General features: G+C 40.6%; 1 protein-coding gene and 1 pseudogene across 4 annotated transcripts in view; both read right to left on the bottom strand.

Annotated features, from left to right (window-relative positions):
- Window positions 1-270: 270 nt before the first annotated feature.
- On the bottom strand, window positions 271-11708 carry LOC310719310 (NLR family CARD domain-containing protein 3-like; annotated as a pseudogene). Its single transcript, XR_014538270.1, has 8 exons — window positions 11613-11708; window positions 10799-10895; window positions 10524-10640; window positions 3827-5653; window positions 2624-2829; window positions 2328-2501; window positions 455-625; window positions 271-301 (listed from the first exon to the last, which is right to left on the bottom strand). The product of XR_014538270.1 is annotated as an NLR family CARD domain-containing protein 3-like (transcript).
- Window positions 11709-16028: 4320 nt separating this feature from the next.
- The window catches only part of LOC310719037 (NLR family CARD domain-containing protein 3-like), a 49060-nt gene continuing 47420 nt past the window's right edge, over window positions 16029-17668 (bottom strand). For 2 of the 3 annotated variants that reach the window (XM_083528301.1, XM_083528302.1), the window contains exons 9-11: window positions 17218-17379; window positions 16947-17120; window positions 16029-16344 (exon numbers count right to left, since the gene is read on the bottom strand). In XM_083528301.1, the coding sequence (XP_083384427.1) occupies window positions 16329-16344; window positions 16947-17120; window positions 17218-17379 (352 nt within the window). In that variant the 3' untranslated portion in view covers window positions 16029-16328. The remainder of the gene's footprint in view (window positions 16345-16946; window positions 17121-17217; window positions 17380-17668) is intronic. The other variant, XM_083528300.1, reaches the window with a different exon arrangement.

The following is a 17668-nucleotide window of genomic DNA, read 5'->3' as shown; positions in this document are numbered from 1 at the left end:
CTCCTTCAGAGCAGCTTATATCCCCAGCCGCTTAATATTGTTCCCCATAGCATCAGCTAATGACACAGTGTCAAGTGAACTTAAGAAAAGGAACGTCCATGTTACATATTTAACCTAGCTTCCCTAAGTAGGAAACAAAATGCTGTGTCTTCCCCACAAAGAAAATGACAATTCAATTATGCAGATGGTCTTATATGATGCTTTTGACACAACATACACAGGCCATGTGCTTGTCATCAACCAATTAATTGGCATGGGTGTAATTGTGCTTCAAACACTCATCACACCCACGGTGTTACACCTAGTGAACATATGACCCATACATCTGACACAAAGCCTCAGAGACAAATTATTAATGTAAAGTGACAATAAGCAATCTTCTTCTTCAGGAGATTTATAATCAACTTCATCTTAAGTCTGACAGGTAATGTGACTCTCATAGAGAAGATCTTACCTCAGTGTTTCCAGATTACAGTGAGGATTTCCCAGTATATCAGAGATACACTTAACTCCTGGGTCTCCTACATTATTGCTTGTCAGATTCAGTTCTTTCAGGTGTGAGGGATTTGATCTCAAATTTGCCAGAGCAGCACAGCCTTCATCTGAGATATTACACTCACACAACCTGTTGAAAGACACAATGGCACATGGTTGATTTTTTTTTATCTTGGTTCAAGACTTACTTCAAAGATGATGCACTAGTAGGAATATCTTTATTTAAAATGAAAAAGAGCGACAAAGAAATGGACATTCCTACATTCGCAGAAATGTAGCCCCAAACTTGCAAGTAACCTCCACAATGCTTCTCTGTTACATGCAGACACTCATTACTGCACTGCTCTTCAGCCCTTTGGCATACATTTCTTTTTGCTATAACCTAATATTAAAATGACACCTGCTGCCACTTTTCTGCACACCAGTTTTTACAGAGTTTCTTAGCCTTGTTTCAATGTCAGAGGTATGGCTTTCTGGCCACAGTTCTTTGAGGAAGATCACTTCTGTCCAGACTTCTTCAGACAGTAGATGGGTGTACCTGGGTCCCCCTGGGTCCCCCTGATTTCTGTCAGTTATTTGCTGAGGACACTGCTAGACTTAGAATTGCAAGGAAGCAAGCATGATGTTTCTCTAATCCACTAAATTAAGTTTTCTTGGATGACCACCTACAGTCCCTATTTATTTCTGCTTTTACAAAATAGCTTGAAGAGCATATTTTGGAACTATAGTCTGCTTTAAAATATTTGCTTGGGCGAGACCTTGCTGAAGCACCTTGTGTCTTTTTGCTGTGCACAGTCTTGCCAAGGTGTATGTCCTGTGACAGGACACTGTATTATACAACCACACCTTAGTAGCAGGCTCCTACACAGCTGTTTCTGCTTTATTTAATGACTGTGGTTCAACCTAAATATAAAACTGTTGATAATTATTCGATTCTACCAACAAATGCTAATCATACACCTGATTCTGAACCTACAAAATCCATGATTTTTTTTTTTTTTTTTTTTTTTTTTTTTTACAAATGAACAAAGTATGCAAAAGTAAGAATTGGATTTGGATTTCTCTTCTGTTCATTCACTTTCCATTTTGTTAATTGCTAAAAATTTATTAATCTGGTTTTTATTAAGATTTTAAGGACTGAAAATGCACTGTAATCCCCTCTCATGCCACACCTATTGATCCTGTTTTCAACTTCAGCTCTGTGATGTATATTGATGTGTTTAAATCTGTGCTTCTATTTGTTTACTTGTCTCTCTCTGAACCTGGGTTGTTTTCACTATGGTAGCAAAATGCAAAAGGGTTCACCCCTTACCACCCCAGTCCTGATAGAAACCAGAGGAAAGTCAAACTGGTCAGGATCTCCTTTCCACCTTGAGGTGAAAAGAGCAGCGGTTACAACACTGTGCTGGCCCATACATTCAGTTTACATGCTGGAACTCTGAGCTTCTCAACAGCTCAACAGTTAAAAGACTACCTGCCATTAGTCGAAGTGACAACTCCAGATCCCCTTCCTACTCCATTCCAGGCTCAACCCCATTCCCTACCTCAGGCTCTATTCCCATTCCACCTAATGCATTCTGCTTTCATAATTGTCTCTCATGGTTGTACACGACGAGCCGTCCCCTGAAGATCCTCCTGACACGCTTGAGTCCGTCATTTGGCAGACAGGCAGAAGGGGGTGTAGTTGAACGACAAAGAGAACATTTGGGACTTGGCATTGGGCTTGAGAAACAATCTTCCTTCTAAGGACCTTGAATGTCTGCCTCATTCTTACTTTCAGAAAATGTTTTGCTGACGAGCAGCTCGTGTGACTCTCAGAGAGATGATCTTACCTCAGTGTCTGTAGTTTACAGTGAGGATTCTCCAGTACAGTAGAAAGACTCTTCACTCCAAAGTCTCCTAAATTATTTTGGGACAGATCCAGTTCTCTCAGGTGTAAGGGGTTAGATCTCAGAGCTGAGCTGAGAACAGCACACCCTTCTTCTGACACGCCACAATTACGCAGCCTGTAGCGAGAAACGATGACAATAACCAGATTTTTATTTTTGATGATGTAAATGATGTCATACTGGATTTTATTGACAATCACAAGTTAAAAAAAATTTTACTGAACGATTTCTGATCTTACCTCAATATCTCAACATTACAGTGGGGATTCTCCAGTAGGGCAGAAAGACTCTTTATTTGTGAGTGTGCTATTTGATTCTCAGACAGATCCAGTGTATTCACAGTGTATTCACAGACAAATGCAGTTCTTTGAGGCTGGACGTTTCTGAGTTGAGCACTGAGACAAGAGCTGACAAACTTGTCACACCGAATGTATCACATCTGATACTAAAGAAAATAAAATTAAATGTAAGGTACTACAATATACAATAGTTGATTAACCTTAATGTGGAAAGGCTACAAAATCAGACCACACTAGATTCCAGGGCTATCTGAGGCAATTATGTGCACAGGTTTACCCACTGTCTAAAACTGTCCAGTTTTACTTAGTCTATGCCCATGACTTTTGGCTATATTGAGGCTTTTACATGTGATTGTTGATATCAATTGCAGTAAAAACACAAAATGAAAGATGTGGGGAGCTCTTTCTTAAAAGTTTGTCTGCTTCCCATAGTGCATCCTGGTGCCAAGTGTTCCACAGGTAAGCGACGCACACGCACCTAGCCATACACTTGATGTAAAAGAAAATGTGATTCATCAGACTAGGCCACCTTCATCCATTGCTCTGTGGTCCAGTTCTGATGCTCATGTGCACATTGGTGAAGCTTTCGGCAGTGGACAGGAGTCAGCATGGGAACCCTGACTCATCTATGGCTATGCATCCCTATACCGTGCAAACTGCAATTCACTGTGTATTCTGACACCTTAATATCAGAACTAGCATTAACTTCTTCAGAAAATTTAAGCTACAGTAACTCGTCTGTTGGATGTCTGTCGTCACTTCCCACGTACATCAATAAACCTCGGCTGTCCATGACCCGGTTTACCAGTGTTCCTTCCTTGGACCACTTTTGAAGGATACTGACCACTGCAGCCCGGAAACATCCCACATGAGCTGCAATTGTGGCGTCATTATGAAGAGATAGTGTTATTCACTTCACTGCTTATAATGTTATAATGTTATGCCTGATTGGTTGACAGGAATGCAGTGTTTTCTTTCCCCTTAATGTCATTCATTTCTTTGTGCAATATTTAAATCCTGAATTTATCTTTTTGACTCCACCCTGTATAATCTGAATGTCAACATCTCAAAGTATATATTTTGAAAAGCATTTTACATTTCTAGCACTGTAACTATAGAACAATTATATTCAGTTTTACTTACATTGCTTTTTTGGATTCTGCAATCACAGGCATCACCTTTAGAAGAACATTTTCTGTAATCGTATCTCCACTGAAATATTTACTCTGGTCAAATTCCTCCAGCTTCTCTGCTGAAGTCAGTAACACAAACACCAGAGCAGACCACTGTGTGGAAGAGAGTTCACTTTGTTTCCCAGATTTCAGGTAGTGTTGGATTATCTCCACTAGAGAATGATCACCCAGTTCATTCAGACAGTGGAACAGATTGATGGATTTGTCTGCGGGAAGATCTTCACTGATCATCATTATTATGTATTTTTATGTATTTATGTTTCCTCAAGGCTCTGGGAGCTACTTCCTGTCTGTATTATTAGGGCATGCGTTTTCTGTGTGTGCTGGGAGCTTTTTCTGGTCTGTTTTTACTAAAGCATCTATGAGATTCTCATTGGACTGCAGTGAGTGCCCCAAAAGAAAGCGAAGGAAAAGATCCAGATGTCCAGTCTAACTTTCTAAAGATTGATCTACAGCACTTTTGTGTACATCCGATATTTGACATTCAGGGACATAGTACTGAAACACATTTAGTTTTTTCTTTATGAATATCAGGTGCACATACAGAGCTGCGAGATGTTCTTGAATGCTCAGATGAACAAAGCAGTACACTTTACTCTGCTGAAGCCCAGACTCTTCTCTGAAGATGTTTGTACACACACCTGAATACACTGCTGCTTCTGCATCAATGCCACACACTCTCAGGTCTTCTTCATAGAAGATCAGGTTTCCTTTCATCAGCTGCTGAAAAGCCAGTTTTCCCAGTTTAAGAAGCATTTCTTCATCACTCTCCTGCTTCTTTGGGAACTTTTTTCTTATGATGTTTGTCTGAATGATGAGGAAGTGTGTGTACATTTGAGTCAGAGTCTTGGGGATTTCTCCACTCTCTGCTTCACCCAACATTCCCTCTAGAACAGTGGCTGAAATCCAGCAGAAGACTGGGATGTGGCACATGATGTAGAGGCTTCTTAATGCCTTCAGGTGTGTGATGATGTTATTGGCCAGGATCTGATCACTGATTCTCTTCCTGAAATACTCCTCCTTCTGTGAATCATTGAATCCTCGTACCTCTGTGACTCGATGAACACATTCAGAGGGGATCTGATCAGCTGCTGCTGGTCTGGAGGTGATCCAGATGAGAGCAGAGGGAAGCAGATTCCCTTTAATCATGTTTATCAGCAGCTCAGGCACTGATGCTGATTCAGTTACATCACACACTCTCACTGTGTTCTGGAAATCTAGAGGAAAACGACACTTGTCCAATCCATCAAAAATAAACAGAACCTTTTCCAAATTGGAAATTTTTATTTCTTTTATTTCCTTAAAAAAACAGACACGAAGAAGCTCCATCAGACTCAGTTTTTGGTCCTTCATCAAATTCAGCTCTCTGAAAGGAAGTGGAAATATGAGGTGAATGTCCTGATTTTCTTTCCCTTCAGCCCAGTCCAGAATGAACTTCTGCACAGAGACCGTTTTTCCGATGCCAGCGATTCCCTTCGTCAGCACGGTTCTGATGGGTTCGTCTTGTTTAGATTCAGGTTTAAAGATGTCATTGCATTTAATTGGTGTGTCCTCTTTTGTTGTTCTCCTGGATGCTGCTTCAATCTGTCTCACCTCATGTTCTTTATTGATTCCTCCACAGTCTCCCTCTGTGATGTAGAGCTCTGTATAGATCTCATTCAGGAGTTTTCGGTTTCCCTGGTATATCATCACTTCATTCAAACACTTAAACTTCCTTAATAGATTTAATTTGATCTTCTTCTGGAATACATTTACAGCAGCAGCTTCTGGGTCGTGCCTGTGAGATGATGAAGTAAATGATGTCATAAGACAGGCTGTCCATTTATTAGACTAAGATCACATTATTTCTTTTTGGATTTTACTAATGTATGTTTTACATCATTTAATCATTATAGATTTTAATGCCAGCACATTACAGTCATGTTTTTGGTTTTGAGCTTGGCACAAAATATTCTGTTCAAAATAAGACAAATGCTACTGGACAAGTTGGTACACTTACAACACAGTTACTCTGCAAAGGGCACCTGTATTAAGCTTTTGATAATTGACTATACAAATACACTATAGATTATGTTTTTATCGTATTTTCGGACTATAAGCCGCTACATTTTTTTCTACACTTTGAACCCTGCGGCTTAAACAACAAAGCGGCTTATTTATGGATTTTTCCTGGGTTTTTCCCGGTTTCACAAACTTTAAGCTAAAAAACTGAGCACCAAAACATTAGAACACTGAAATTGCGAACGGGTTCAGGTGAACCAATGAAACTCTTTATATTACAACAGATGCGCTCCCACTAAATCGGGCCACACCACATCATAAATATGGATGAGGTTCCTCTGACGTTTGACCTGCCGCTCACTGTCTACAGGAAATGCGAATAGTTCGTCACTCTGAAAACAACCGGGCATGAAAACACACTTCACCTGTGTTCTGAGCTGCACGGCATCGGGAGAAAAGCTTTACCGATGGTGATTTTTAAACGCACGACGATGCAAAAAGATAAACTGAACTGAACTGAAACTTGTGAAAGGAAGGAGGAAGACAGTGAACAATGACTTTCTTGGTCGGCTACTGTTTAGATACAAGCCATTGTAACGCGTTGAGTCTGGGTTAAGGGAGAGCTCGCTAACTCCAGTTGCAACAGAAATCATACATATACACATTTGAAAGCAACCATTACAGTGTATGATTATTAATTTCAAGTTATTTAAATTATACAATTCAGGTTAATTTATTATTTGTAATAAAACCTTAGCTTTCTTACTGTCAGGGAACAGCCTGCCACGCCGTCCCTCGACACTGCACACACTCGTAGTCTATCCCCATCATACTAAGTACCGGCACCTGGCGCTCGTTAACCACTCAGCCCTATATAAACCCCTCCTTTAAACGATCTCGGACTTTCCAAGACTGCATGGACTAAGCCTTTCCTAAGGACTCTTTGCATTACAGTGACTGTTCTAGTAACTACTGCTCGATACGGTTGTATGTGAGTTTACTGAGTGCCGTCATTAAAACCTTCATTCTGCTACTTCGGTTTCCGATTCCGTCTCTCCGAACCTTGACACTTACTGTATTTACACACTGTTCATTTTGAACGCATCATAGCGTTGAATTTTTCTTTTTTCGACCCTGGCAAAACGTGATGTAACGAGTAAAATCTGATTGAATAGAAACTACAGCGTGAACGTCTCTAGGTTACGTATGTAACCCTAGTTCCCTGAGGGAAATAGATGCTGTGTCAAAACGCTTTGGAAATGCCCCGCGTTGTCCATGCTTTAAATCCCGTGTAAAATCCTGCCGATAGGCAAGTGGTGACGTCATCGGCGGGTGATGTCGCATAATCATTTATTATTACACTTTTACAGATGTGGATAAAGCCAAGAGAAGAATACAAGTATTATAGAGCACAGAGGTGACTGGGGCTGAATTTCTCCACAATGCTGTTGGTGAGCTTGTGTTCATCATGGCGTTATGAAAAATAAAACTTAAACACAGGAAGTGAAACTATATTGCATATTGAGTACTATACTGTACTATAACAAACATGTTAAACTCAAGTTTAATGCTAGAATTTCCCTTTAAATATTAATTTAGCAGTGATATTAACAGTGAGATCTTACCCGTGCAGAAGCAAAAAGTCATAATTTTTAAACACCAGAGGAAGATCCAAAGATTTTTCACTCTTCATGGAGATATAGGAGGTTGTTGGTGATTCTGATCTCTCTCCCTGGAGTTCACTGTACAACATTATAAACAAGCTTTTGGTGATTTACATCATACCCTTTATATTATACACATTTTAAAGCAACTGTTTTAGTGTATGATTATTAATTTCACATTTATTTAAAGTTAATTTATTATTTGTAACAAAACATTAGCTTTCTTACTGTATTTACACACTGTTCATTTTAAGCACCTTATAGCAGAGTTTTTTTTTCTGACCCTGGCAACACGTGATGTAACGAGTAAAATCTGATTGAATAGAAACTACAGCGTGAACATCTCCAGGTTACATATGTTACCCTAGTTCCCTGAGGGAACGAGACGCTGCATCAAAAAACGCTTTGGAAATGCCCAGCGTTGTCCATGCTTTGAATCACATGTAAAATCCTGCAAATAGGCAAGTCGTGACGTCATCGGCGGGTGATGTTGCATAAACCAGGGAGCTACAAAATGGCTGAGCGATGGTAGCGACATTAGCTTCTGAGAAGAGAGAAGGAAAGCGCTTGAAGGGATGCAGGGAGTATGGCCCGAGACGCAGTGCCTTGTTGCCTCAGGGAACTAGGGTTACAGGCGTAACCTAGAGACGTTCCCTTTCTGGAACTCGAGCTGCGTCAAAACGCTTTGGGAACGAGTATTCCATCACACCATACTGACTAGTCCCTGCCTAGTGTGTCTGGGCATCCACAGCATGCAGGACAGAGGACCCGGGAGTGGCTCTGATGTCGGGGTTGTAAAACCTGACAAAGGTCAAAGAGGTGGACCAACCTGCAGCGTTACATATGTCCTGTAGGGGCACCCCCGCAGACCAGGCCGTAAAGGCCGCCATACTCCAGGTCGAATGAGCCTTGACTCCGAAAGGAGTGGGAAGACCAGAGGACTCATAACCAGAGGAAATCGCATCCACTATCTATCTGCTAAGAGTCTGCTTATCGGCCGGAAAACCTTTCCTATTGGGGCCATAGCAGTCAAACAGCTGCTCCGACTTCCTCCAAGGACTTGTCCTGTGGAGGTACGTATCCAGTGCTTGCACTGGACACAATCAATTCTATTTCTCCTGGTCTGGAGGAAGGGAGGAGGGCAGAATGCCTGCAACATGACAGGTCGTGCGGGAGCCATAGGGATCTTAGGTACATACCTAGCTCTAGGGTAGAGAAAAGCACTGGTCATGCCAGGTGTAAACTCCAGTAGAGACGGGGCCACAGACAGGGCCTGTAGGTCCCCGATCTTTTTAAAGGAGGATATCGCCAAAAGAAAGGCAGTCTTACCCGACAGGTACATAAGGGTCAAAGGCTTGAAGGGGGGCTCAGATAGAGCCGCCAACACGACGGCCAAATCCCACACAGGCACTCTGGATCGTATCCCAGGCCTCAGCCTCTGGGTGCCGTGCAGAAAACGTGTCACGAGAGGGTGTTTCCCTAGCGACTACCCTGTGGGTAGGATACAAAAAACTGCGATAACGGACACGTAAACCTTCAAGGTGGACTGAGCCAAACCTGTGGCAAACTGTTCCTGCAAGAACTCCAGAACTATCCCAACCGGACAGTTGACTGGGTCAAACCGGTGGTGCTCACACCACATAGAGAACAGCTGCTATCTAGCGGCATACAACCTCCTCGTGGAGGGAGCTCTGGAATGAAGGATGGTCTCAACTACCTCATGTAGAGAGACCAGCTGCTAGAAACTGCACCCCCTCAGGGGCCACAGCCATAGCCTCCATAACTTTGGGCAGGGGTTACCAAGGGTTCCCCTGGCCTGCGAGAGGAGATCCTGCCTGGGAGGAATTTCCCAAGGAGGTCCCTCAAGGAGGGACAGCAGGTAGGCAAACCACAGTCTGCCTGGCCAACGAGGTGCCACAGAGAGGAGACGTACTCCATCCTGGCGGATTCTCTCGCATGTTCCTTCCATATAGCTAAGGTTCAAAAAGCTCGCTTCGAAACCTTGATAGTATGAAGTGGGCTGCCCCCTCAGGGGAACCCTCTGTCTCTGAGCCACCACTGGAGGGGTCTCATATGGAGGCTCATCTGCTCATCCAGCTTTCTGAGATCGTGTTGCTTCTGCTTTTTATAGGGCTAAGCTATCTCTAGCTTAGCGATGGCCCGTATCACTACCTCCAGGAGCTCCTCAAACAGCACAGGCTGTAAGGAGTCTGTGGGTTCGCTAGCATCCAAATCTCCCTCCTCGGAGGAAGAAATCCGGAGCACTGCATTACATGCATCGGAAGAAGAAACTGCTGAAGCGGTGCTTTCCCTGGGGAAACGGGAGCTCGGCCCAGCAGGAGAGGCTGAAGAGAACTCATCCATCTCCATGCCTTCTGCTAGGTCGGCTACAAGCCCCATGACCTTCGGCGCCGCTTCGCCTCAGTGAGAGGGAGGGCCACAGGTCAAAGTCAAGTCAAAGTCAATGGGCTAAAAATGCTAACAGTTGACCCGGGAGAGAGCTGACTGAGCATGCTCCTAAGCTAAGCAAACAACACATCGGCGGTGTGTATCCAACCCCCCCATCGCCCCCGCCCCCCTGAATGAAGCGGGGCAAGAAGGAACACACAGTCGGAACTCTGCTAGCATTTAAAGCTCATGGCTGCACAGATTCACACACAAAGCGTGTACCTGAACAACAGAAGCTAATGTCGCTACCATCGCTCAGCCATTTTTTAGCTTCCTGGTTAACGCGACGTCGTCCCGCTGATGACGTCATAACTTGCCTATTGGCCGGATTTTACATGTGGTGGAACAACACGGGGCGTTCCCAAAGCGTTTTGATGCAGCTGGAGTTCCTGAAAGGGAACAGACACTCCTTGTAGCCACGTCCCCAAAAGAATCATTACGAAATGAAATGAATAGACTATAGACTATTATTTATTCATTCTTTATTACCTTTATTCTTGGATTTTGTTTAGACTTGATATCAACAGATGTTACCTGTGCAGAAGTTTGGTGTCTCCATCTTTAAACACCAGAGGAAAATCCAGAGACTTTTCACTCTTTATGGAAACACAGCTGGGCACTGCTGATTCTGATCTCTCTTCCTGCAGTTTACTGTACAACATTATAGACAGTCCTTTAGTAAATAATATAAACAATTCACAATTTTAACTAATCTTTACTTATGTTAGGACTTAATTTAACTTTTTAATGTATATTATAAGTTTTCTAATGCCGAATCTGTTTTAAAATGTAAAAACATGGTGGGTCACCGTTGTTCTGAGGATGGGGACACATTCTTTGTGTCTGAAGTCTCCATCTTTGATTATTAGTAAAGTATGTACCACGACACTGTTGAAAAATATACTCCTATAAAACACAAACAAATGTATAATTTTATAATTTTATTCAGTGAATAATCACAATCATTTGCACATTTTAGTTTTTCTAATTTTGCTCCTTCCGTTAAGAATCTCCGAGGACGACCCATTGATCAGGGGGATCTTGGCATTTTTGAATAAATTGATCATTACTAACGGATTTATGTAGCTTTTTTCAATCATGTCTGACAAACTGCAAAAACAAGAGCAAGAATAACAAGCGTGTTCAGTTTTTTCTGGTGTGCTTATTTGCTAAGCTTCTCTTTTTTTTCCCGATGAGCTCCACTGCTAATTTAACATAAGAATTAGCTGAAAAACACCTTCTGACTAGAGCCAATGATGTGGATAAAACTAAAACTGACCGACGCTCACAACCACCCCTTCCGCCCAAAAAGAAAAATTTATTCCCCAACAACCGACCATCAGCTTGGTTGCTTTCCATACTTGAGCGGTGAACTGGGTTCCCTGGTCATATACAATATCTTCACAACATCTTTTTTAAATACGATATACGATAAATACAAGCCTTGGAAAATCGGTCTACTGTGCCCAGCATGGTGGTGTACCCCTGTGAACTGGGGGAGGTTAGGGTCTGGTGTGAGTGTCTTTTCAATGGGATCACGATGGAGTGAAAGGGCATCTACTTTACTGTTCATCGTTCCAATTCGACAGGTAACTGTGAAATTAAAGAAACAACAGTGCCCACCTGGCTTGTCGCGGATTCAGGCGTTTGGCCCCTTTGATATGTTTGAAGTTTGGATGGTCTGTAATGACCTGAAATAGGTACTTGGCTCCTTCCATCCAGTGTCTCCACTCCTTAAACACTTCCTTAATTGAGAGCAAATTCCAATTACCAACATCATAATTAAAAATAAAAATAAATAAATAAATAAAAGTAAAATTTGAATATTACATAAGACCAATCAAAAAACATTTTTAGTGAATTGTTGGCCTTCTGGAAAGTATGTTCATTTACTGTATATGTACTGAATACTTGGTAGGGGCTCCTTTTGCTTTAATTACTGCCTCAACTCGGTGTGGCATGGATGTGATCAGACTGTGGCACTGCTGAGGTGGTGTGGAAGCCCAGGTTTCTTTGACATTGACCTTCAGCTCATCTGCATTGTACAGTCTCTTGTTTTTCATTTTCCTTTTGAAAATACCCTATAGATCTCCATGGGGTTCAGGTCTGGTGAGTTTCCTGGCCAGTCAAGCACACCAACACCATGGTCATTTAACCAACTTTTGGTGCTTTTGGCAATGTGGGCAGGTGCCATATCCTGCTGAAAGATGAAATCAGCATCTCCATTAAGCTGGTCAGCAGAGGGAAGCATGAAGTGCTCTAAAACCTCCTGGTAGACAGCTGTGCTGACCTTGGACCTGATAAAACACAGTGGACAAACACCAGCAGATGACACGACTCCCCAAACCACCACTGACTGTGCAAACTTTACACTGAACCTCAAGCAAATTGGATTATGTGCCTCTTCTCTCTTCTTCCAGACTGGGACCTTGATTTCCAAATGAAATGCAAAAATTTTTTTCCTTTCACCTAAAAAGACGACTTTGGCCCATTGAGCAACAGTCCATTTTTGTCCTTTGCCCAGGTAAGACACCTCTGACGTTGTCTCTGGTTCAGGAGTGGCTTGACACGAGGAATGCTTCAGTTGTAGCCCATGGAGATGTCTGTGTGTGGAGGCTCTTGAAGCACTGACTCCAGCTGCAGTCCATTCTTTGTGAATCGTCCCATGTTCTTGAATGGGCTTCATTTAATCTTTTTCTACTACATTTTTTTTCTTCCATTCAACTTTCCATAAATGTGCTTGGATACAGCACTCTGTGAACAGCAGCTTTTTAAACGATGACCTTTTGTGTCTCACTCTCCATGTGCAGGGTGTCAATGATCGTCTTCTGGACAACTGTCAAGTCACCAGTCTTCCACATGATTGTGGAGTCTGAACCAGACTGAGACCCTCAGGAAACCTTTGCAGGTGTTTGGATTTAATGAGCTGGTTAGAGTGTGACACCATGAGTCTCCAATATTGAACCTTTTTACAATATTCTTTTTTTCTGAGATAATAAATTTTGAGTTTTCATTAGCTGTAAGATGTAAACATCAAAATGAAAAGAAATAAACACATATCAGTCTGTGTGATGAATTTATATAATATACCAGTTTCACCTTTTGTATTAAATTACCAAAATAAATCAACTTTTTAATGATATTCTAATTTATTGAGATGCACCTGTATATTGACAGAATTACAATTTCTGAAAATGAAGAAACGAACAGACACTTGTAAGGTATGGTAAAAGTGTGATTCCTCTCCTGTCTCTTGCAATCAATATAAATCAAATATGCAACAAAAATATATTTGTGCTGCTAAAATTCATAAATACCATACAACCTTGTGCATTTTCAATAACTGTAATCCACACTGTAGTACAAACTGTATATCAGTAAATATGAAACTGTTCACCATACTGACAACATGACTAAACATTTTGATGACCTTGTTTGTGAAAAATGCAATATTGCAAAATTACTTTTTATTGCACACATTGTTTTGAGAAATGCACTTACTGGTTTGCAAATAGTAAAGAGTAATGTAAATATCAGGAAATAAACTTCTGATCTATCTTCATCTATTGACCTCAAACCCTTATGTACAGCACAAACAAAATGTATTGCACTGTTGTTCCAGAACCTTCACAAGAGACTGATAGGTACAGGTACTGGTAGGTACAGTAAGTTATATTTCTTGGCATTAATATCACAGTTTCTGCTATGAATATTCCTTTGAACTTTTCCAGCTGCTCCTCAAAATAGAATCAATGCTGAAAAACACTGTATTTGAAAAAGACGTTGTGAAATAATAACTTGGCCGTTTGCATAGCTGGGCGTAGTCCCTGGTGTGGCAACATCTTTGCCACTCCAGGAACTACGCCCAGCTATGCAAATGGCCAAGTTATTTTTTCACAACTTTTTTTTTTTTTTTTAAATACGATATATGATAAATACAAGCCTTGAAAAACTAGTCCACTGCGACCAGCACAGTGGTGTAACTCTGTGAACTGGGGAGGTCCGTTACAAAATCAACAGCGAGGTGGGACCAAGGCCGCTGTGGGATTGGGAGTGGCTCCAGGAGGTCATATGGTAACTGCCGTGGAGTCCTAAATTGGGCACATGTTCTATTACGTCCCTTTGAAGGGATAGCCAGAAAGTTAGTTCTGGACTAGGTGGATAGTACAGTGAATCCATGGATGTCCCGTGCTCAGTGATGTATACATTCACTCGTTGTCGTTGTTCAACCAGGACATACTGCTTGTTTGGTGGCCAGTTCTAAGGTGCAGGTTCATTGGCTAGAGCCTGTTGGAGCTCCTCTTTGATATCCCAATGGATTTGGGCAATAATAACTGAGGGTGGTAGAATAGGGTCTGGTGCGAGTGTCTTTTCAATGGGATCATGATGGCGTGAGAGGGCATCTACTTTACTGTTCATTGTTCCAGTGCGACAGGTAACTGTGAAATTAAATCTGGTGAACAACAGTGCCCACCTGGCTTGTCACGGATTCAGGCGATTCAGACGCATGGCCATACATATATATATATATAAAAAGGAATACATTCTAAATTTCTCTTTTACTAACTCAACAACAAAGTAAAAAAAGGCGAGCTCAAACTTCTATTTAAACAACTCTAATACAACTATGAAAGTTTAATATATGTGAAATGGTACAGCGAGATTCGAAAGACATTTAGATCGCACCTGAAACGACTATTACAGGTAGGTCCTGTTCCGTCCTTTTCCAGGTGCACAAATCCTACAGTTGATTTTACACGAGTTTCTTTTATACAGTGTTTTTACATTCGTCTATTATGTAGTCGTTTACAATAATGAAATGACTCACCTTGAACAACAGCAGTCTTGGCATTAATATCACAGTTTCTGCCTTTAATATTCCTTTGAACTTTTTCAGCTGATTCTCAAAATGAAATTCGAGACTGAAAAACACTTTCACTTTAGGAAGCGGGATTTATTACAGGTGATGTGGGAGTGAGTCGATTCTTTTGAGCCGATTCAACTGAACTCAACTAAAATTTCTTGGGCATTATGTTTTCATGTTTCTCAAATACATTACATAAAGTCAACATACTAACAGTAATTTATCCTCTGTGTATAGCAAAACATACAAACAAACAAACAAAAAACAACGAATCAGTCATCAGATGCAAGTGAAACACAAATTAATAACCAAAACAAAACTCTACATATGAACGTAGACTCTAAAAAACAGACAATGAACAAAAACTCGAAAACTAGTCAAAAACTAACAAGACATACTACATTTGAATAATAATTTAAAAGCTGGATTTTTAATAACTATTGCATTTTTAATATTCAAAATTAAAGACCACTGATCACTCTCAATATTGAAATGCATTTGGTTGAGAAATAACACATCTTTTAATATTAAATTTTCCAGAACATCTGATCACATGCACATTATCAACTTGTGCTGTTAATATCATGAACAGCAGCTACGCTAATTCCTCTCCACTGCTTCTCTTTCTCTCCCCATCCCGAGGCATCCTGAGGTTTGGCCAGCTCCAGTCACGTCCCACCTCGTGAAGATTATGGACCTATGGATGATCATGGAGAAGTAGATGCCGAGTGTTTAAAGGCCCTGGCATGGAGAAGCTGATGCTGGATCTATGATGATCACAAATTGTTCTGTATTGTTGAAAGATTTATGACCAAACTTTTGATGTCACCCATATGAGGATGGGTTCCCCTTTGAGTCTGGTTCCTCTCAAGGTTTCTTCCTCATATCATCTAAGGGAGTTTTTCCTTGCCACTGTCGCCACGGCTGCTCATCAGGGACAAACGCACACCATTCACCTTCACTGTTGTTTTCTGTAAAGCTGCTTTGAGACAATGTCTGTTGTGAAAAGCGCTATACAAATAAACTTGACTTGACTTGACTTGACTTAAATTTATAAAATATAAAAAATAAAAAAAAATATATTAAATAAATTATTAAAAAATAATAATTAATTTTTTGAATGAACATTGCTTGATAATTCTATATACGGTACATGTGACACATCAGACTTTGTGTTATCTCTTATCTCTTTTTATTCATAATATCTGCATAGAAAACATAATACAATTTATATGTAACTTTTTAATGTCGGACATATGTTACAATTTGTGTGGACCGCATATACGAATAGTTAATAAATGTAATTCACAAGAATTCAAATATGTAGCTAGAGTAAAAAATATTTATTTTTGTCAGAAGACAAAATTATTCACTGCTTGAAAAATCAGGCAGTATTGTCAGTGCATTTCTGTGCATATTGTCTATAAATTTGTTCTCAATTCCCTAACAGTCTAATCACATACACACACAGATGTTCACCTGCCATCGAACCTAAAAGAAAAAGATCTGAATTAATAACCATAAACTCGACTGGGTTCAGACTTCATGCTAAACAGTATGCAATAATATCTGCTCCAAGAGAAACATCATCATTCAACAATTTACTTGTCTGTGTTTTAACATTTAGTTAGAACAAATGAGAAGGTCCAAAGATTTTTTAAATGGTGAACAATACAGTGTAATTCATCTCATGTTCTATATTTAGATTTAGATGCAGTGTGTAAGAACAAGCTGAGGTGAATTTTATAAGAATGGTAGATGTTAGGAGCTGAAAGAAATGTCAGAGTGAGGAAAGTTTTTGCTTATTTGAAATATTTGTGGCAATGTGATATTAAATTCAAAAGGTTTAAATAGACTAAATGTTCTGTTTGTCATTAACAGTGTAAAGCAGAGATCAACGAAAGCAGCAGGATGAAGTAACCGACAGAAATCAACATGCTACTGAAAACAAAGCAGCACTGAAGCAGATTTATAAAAACAAAAACTTTAGTGAATACAATGAAATTTTGTTTTTGTTTCCTAACCTGGTAATCTGATATTTATTCAAAGATATGTACAAACTTTTTTTTTATAAAATATATCTAAAAACTCACCTCAGTTCCTGTAGTTTGTAATGTGTATCATTCTTAAAATCAGAAAGAAACCTCTTTCCCCAGGCTTCTACATTATTACAGGACAGATCCAGTTCTCTCAGGTGTGAAGGGTTTGATTTTAGAGCTGAAGCCAGAGCAGCACAGCCTTCATCTGAGACACCACAATTACTCAACCTGAAGAAAGACACAATGACACACACACTCCGTCTAATTTAAACTTCATCATACAGACATTTTAAACATTGTTCATGAGACAATCCACAGTGCTTACCACAGTGTCTCCAGTTTACATTGTGGATTCCCCAGTACAGCAGAGAGACACCTCAGTCCGGAGTCTCCTACATTATTCCAAGAAAGGTCCAGTACTCTGAGGTATGCAGGGTTTGACCACAGAGAAGCACAGCTTTTATCTGAGACACCACAATTACGCAACCTGTAGAAAGACACAATGACACACTTTACCAACAAATTTGTATTCTTTTTAAGTTTTAAGACCTCAGGTAGGGCAAGTCAGAGCCAGGTCTTCTGCCAGACAAGCAGGCAACGTCCTTTGCAGTGGATAAAAAATGGACAATGATTGTTATAGGGAAGGCTGGCCTTGATAAACAAGGAAAATGAGAGAGAAATAAGGTTGGATGGTGTGGAGATGGTGAAGCAGAAAGTGAATAGGATTAGTAAGGAGGAAGTGAGAGGAGCTATTAAGAGTATGAAGAATGGAAAGT

This window comes from Silurus aristotelis (genome assembly GCF_946808225.1).
Source record: "Silurus aristotelis genome assembly, chromosome: 24".
Taxonomy (NCBI): Eukaryota; Metazoa; Chordata; class Actinopteri; order Siluriformes; family Siluridae; genus Silurus; species Silurus aristotelis.
The sequence above is the reverse complement of the archived record's forward strand: the minus strand, read 5'-3'. Positions and strand labels throughout refer to the sequence as shown.